This window comes from Cariama cristata, unplaced genomic scaffold, assembly GCF_000690535.1.
Source record: "Cariama cristata isolate BGI_N322 unplaced genomic scaffold, ASM69053v1 scaffold30037, whole genome shotgun sequence".
NCBI lineage: Eukaryota > Metazoa > Chordata > Aves > Cariamiformes > Cariamidae > Cariama > Cariama cristata.
In genome coordinates this window covers 30320-35128 of record NW_009628817.1, presented here as the reverse complement: position 1 = coordinate 35128, position 4809 = coordinate 30320, and the positions used below count along the sequence as shown (strand labels likewise).

At 52.4% G+C, this 4809-nt stretch overlaps 1 protein-coding gene across 1 annotated transcript in view; it reads right to left on the bottom strand.

The window, feature by feature from the left end:
- Positions 1 to 207: 207 nt before the first annotated feature.
- WNT8B (wingless-type MMTV integration site family, member 8B) overlaps positions 208 to 4809 on the bottom strand; it is a 12582-nt gene continuing 7980 nt past the window's right edge. The window contains exons 4-6 of the mRNA XM_009704954.1: positions 3414 to 3539; positions 1208 to 1350; positions 208 to 765 (exon numbers count right to left, since the gene is read on the bottom strand). Of these exons, the coding sequence (XP_009703256.1) occupies positions 208 to 765; positions 1208 to 1350; positions 3414 to 3539 (827 nt within the window). The remainder of the gene's footprint in view (positions 766 to 1207; positions 1351 to 3413; positions 3540 to 4809) is intronic.

Sequence of the window (4809 nt, the reverse complement as noted above, 5' to 3'; positions counted from 1 at the left end):
CAGAAGTCATCACCTACTGCACTAATGGGAAATGCCCTGTATGGCCAAGGCCTTGGGGCTCATGCAAGCTCTTTAGCCTTGCCCAAGCCCCAGTGAGGTGGTATTGGGAAGGAGACAAAACTAAGCCAAAGGGAAATGGTGCTGGGAGCTGATGGAGAGGGCAGGAGAGGAGAGGGGTAGACAGGACCACAGAGGAGCAGAAGCAAATTAGAGCTTTCTCTTGAGCTTGCGGCTGGCCCCGCCACCCCCGCTCCGCTCCCGCTTCTCCTTGCGGACGCAGAAGTACTTGGTGACCCTTTTGCGGCACTGCTCGCACCGCACGGCGCAGCACCAGTGGAACTTGCAGTTGCAGCTGGACACCATCTCGGCTCGCCTCTCCTCCACAGCCAGTCCACAGTCCCCACACAGCCGCCGGCAGCTCCGCTTCTCCCACTTGCTGAGCGCCTTGCCCCTCTTCAGGCATTCCCTGCCCTCAGTGCCCAGCAGCCCCAGTGTCTTGTTCTCCAGGCAGTAGTCAGGAGAGTCTTCTAAATGGACGAGCTCCTTCTTGGAGATGGAGCTGAAGGTCTCGGCGATGGCACCCCGGCTGGCAGCACTGTTCCCTGACCCCTGCAGCAAGTCCACCTTCAAGGCTTTGTGGTACCTCTCCTTGAGGTAAGTGCCCACCTCCCGAAACTCAGGCAGCTGCAGCCAGCAGGTCTGAGTGGTGCAGCTCCCTGACACGCCATGACATTTGCAAGTCCGCTTCATGGTCCCTTTCACAGCCTACAGGGTGAGGAGAGAGAGAGGAGATTCAGGAAAAAGCCCAGAGGGGTCACTTCTGTGCTGCAATGCATGGGGAAACATGGCTCCAGGCCTGTGGAGGGGTTTGCCATTGACTCTCCCTGTGCAGTAGTCCTGCCCAGGGATTGTTGGCTTAGAGCTCACAGATTAGCTTCTCCTCGGTACTCCCCTACTTGAACTGGAAGAAAGAGGACAGCAGGAAGCCATTAACAGTGTAATCACAGAAGGTTTGCTACCTTAGAACAAACACTACCTATCACGTCAGTACTGCTGCCCTCCCCTTCTCCTCAGCAAGGTCATCCTTTCTTCTGGACATGTGCTTTTAGCCACATGTTGTGACTTTTAGCAAGTTGTGACTCTCACAGTGAATGGCCAGAGCCAATCCGGTATGTGCTGTCAGGTCTGGAGGGAGAGAGGGGCTCACCTTTCTACCCGCCTCGTTGTTATGCAGGTTCATAGCAGCTCTGGCATCTTGTCCAGTCTCCAGGGCATCCACAAACTGCTTGGAAATGGCTTCCCCAAAGCCCACGTTATCGCTGCAGCCTCCCCACAGCCAGCCTTGCCCCCCTAGGAAAGGAGATGAGATGTGTGCTGTCAGGGAACCAGCCCCTCGCCTGCCTGGCTTGTGGCTCTGGGGACAAGAAAGGGTCTCAGAAGTAATGTGAGGGAACGGAGGCTGTGGGGCAAATTCAGCCTTTTGCCTCACGGTATTCCCCAATACCCTCACCTTGGGCTCACGCCATTTCTACTGAGCCCTGGTTAGTAAGTGGCTCATGCAGGCAGCGAAGGGGGATGTCCTGTGTGACAAACCCAGGAATTTCCAGGCTTTCTATAGAGCAGGATTCAGAGGCTGTTAATTATCATGTATTAGCAGCCATATAGATAAGGCTTTGGATCTTTAATCACCTTCCCTCAAACCCTGACTTGAGCTCTTCAGTCTGACTGGCAGGGACAGCATCTTCTTAATGTGGATTAGCGAACTGGTGGAGGCATCCTGGTTAGAGGGAACAGATTCCCCTCCGCTGGGAAACAAACCAAGCCTGGCACACATGTATCCAGGGGGCCCTCTTTTTGGTACAGCCAGAATCCTGGGATGATATCTGGCATCTCAGAAGGGTCTGATTTTCCAATTGTCATAAGGAAACAAAGGAGTCAGCACAGAACTGGGAAACTGCACAGCAAGGTGCGGAGGGTACTCTTCCTAACTGCGTGGGAGCTTGATAACTTAGCTCCGCTGATTGGAAACACATCATGCAGTTTGCTTCTTTTCCTCCTAGAAAAAAATGCCAAATTCTTACGAAGATTTGAAATCTGGAATATTCTGACCCTAATGTGCCTTGGCAGTACATCTTGGGAGTTGTGGTTTAATGGCTTTGTGCCTCTCTCGAAAGGCCCGGCCCCTGCCCAGGCTTCCTCAGAGCATCATGGTCCCCTCTCCCAGGGAAAGGCAGGAGTGTTTCACGGGAGGTGGGTAATTGCAGTGGGTGATGAAGTCCAAATCAAGAGCTGGGACTGAAGGGAAAATGGAAAACTTTCACCAACTTGGATTCAGCACAATGGCATTTAGAATTGAATCACACTGTTTAGGAAAAGCCCAAAGTTTCCTTTGCCTTCCAAACTTTTAAGTTCACAATGGAAAATTTTCATGAAAAACAGATATGTTTTGGGGAAAAGAAGTGTGGCAAGACTAACTCAGTTTTCCAGAGAAGATAAAATTTGGTGTGTCATTGCCCAAAAACCTTGCTCTGCTAGAGATGGGCTATCCCATGCCTCAGACACCTAAGCAGCAGTGGCTGTTTTAAAAACTATTGGCCAATAAAGCAAATTACTAAATACTGGACACTCCAGAGGAGTCTATCATAAACTGACATGTACCGACTGCCCAGTGTGGCTGGGCAGGCAATGGCTTTTAAAAGATTTTGATAATTTGAAATTTGACCTCTTTCTATTTAAAAGACCGAAATGTCAGTGTTTTCTGAAAGCTGAGTGGAGAGCTGGAGTGGTGCAGCGCAGGGTTCCCCACCCAGGGGTGCTTAGCAGCTGCAGGCCTGGGTACTGCTGTGACAGGAACGAGGTGAAGGCTGTCTGCTGCCACAGTGGTTCCCCTGGTTGTGCTTTCGTGTGCCTGCCATGCTGACAAATGCTGGAGAAGTTTATGAATGCCACCCTGCTTTCCCTCCTGGTGATTCTGCTCTGGGGCCACCCTGGTCCTACAGATCCTGTGGACCCCAAGGTCCCTGATCAGTGCAGCTCTAACCAGACCTGCCATTTAGATGCACGGCATCACTCTCCTCTGCCCATATGATACAGTTATTCCCTCCAGCCGCTTAAACAGAGTTGTTCTTAATGTGAACTGGGGAAACTGCAACCCCCTTCTATTTTCCTGCTCATTTAGAAAGTAATGGAAAACATCAATGGCTTGGCCTCAGCTGGTGTAAATTGAAGGTGGCCTTATTAGCTTGCACAGAGCTACGTGGTTTGAGCCAGGCAAAGCTGTGCTGTGGGCATTATTTCCAGGTGCCAGGACCAGGAGGAGGAGTTGTTTCTGCAGGCCTCAGTGGAGGGGAGGAGAAGAGCTGTCTCCTGCTGCCTGGGATGTGAAAGCAGGATGGCAGCTCGTCTCTCCTTACCCAGCTGTCCGTTGCGGGAGTCATCACAGCCACAGTTGTCAAAATCCCCCAGGCTGCAGTTCCGGGTCAGTGTGTACATGACGCCTGCAGAGCTGATGGCATGGACAAAAGCGGTTTCTCGGTTTGCTGTCGAGTGGGAATACAAGGAGAGCAGATGTGCTAAAGATTTCATGGTGAGACCAGTGTTAGAAATTACTCCTGCCATGCAGGAGATGGTGTAGGAAGAGATTTGCAATGGGCAGGGCTTTGTGGGGTGCAGAGGAGGCCCTACGTGTCAGATTAGCTTAGTTTTGGCTTGAACTGCATGAAGACAGAAGCTCCCAAATTTGATCCAGACTGACTCATGTCATTTCCAAGGGTGTGGACGAGTTTAGCACTAGGCTGTCATTATGCAAGCTCAGCAGTGGGGATACAGCACAGACAGCCAAATGTCCCCCATGTCTCACTAATACACCCCAGAAGGGAAGGGGCCCTCTCCAAGGATCAAAGAGCTCCTTCCCCATGGCTCCCTTGCGCCTTACCTTCTGCTGGACACTGTCCAGGGCTCAGAGCAGTGACCATACCTACTAGCTGGATTGGCGTGGTGATAATCAGCTGACTTCACTGAGTCTTTGGCTTTCATTTAATACCAGCAAGGTCTGGATCTGAGCTTATAACCTTGATGGGAATGGTTCAGGGACCTGCTCCCAGTCCCACAGTGTTACTTTGTGCTGCAATTGCCTCCTTAAGGCCCCACTTTGAAATCTCTGTCCACCTCTGCCTGGGGCGCTGGCCCCTTGTCTGCTGCCACTCCCACCAGAGGCCTGAGGCTCTCCTCCATACCCAGGTCCTGCCTGTACAGGGCAGATATGAGCTCAGCCCAGCATCATACATGAGTCTAGAGGACCAGGTATGCACTGAAACATTTCCTGGCACCTGCAAACGAGTAAGGAATGGGATACAGTGACAACAACCACAGCCCCATGCCCTGCAGAGGCACAGGTCATGGAGGCTGCATTTCTGCCCAAGGTGACTCTGACATCTGGAAGCTGTGGGAAGACTTTTCTCCTGCATCTTTACCAGAGCACAGCCAGCAATGAACTCTTTCCTCCTCCCTTTAGCCATACCCCTCTGCTTGCCACCCCACCACCCCATGCTGGTTCTCAGCCTCCCTGGGACATCCTGGCAAGAGACACCACCTGGGCACGGTGCATCCAGCAGCCCATGCCACAGGTTGTGATGGTGCATCCTTGCAGGGACCCAGTTGTGTGAGGGTTGCCGAGACACTCCTGTCCCGCACAAGCTGCGGCTCAGCAGATCCGGAGGCAATGCTGGCATTGTGAGGCTGTGTTGTCTTGAAACTAAATCCCAGCATGTGTCTGGGAGCTGATGAGCAAAGGGGCATCCTGGAAAGATC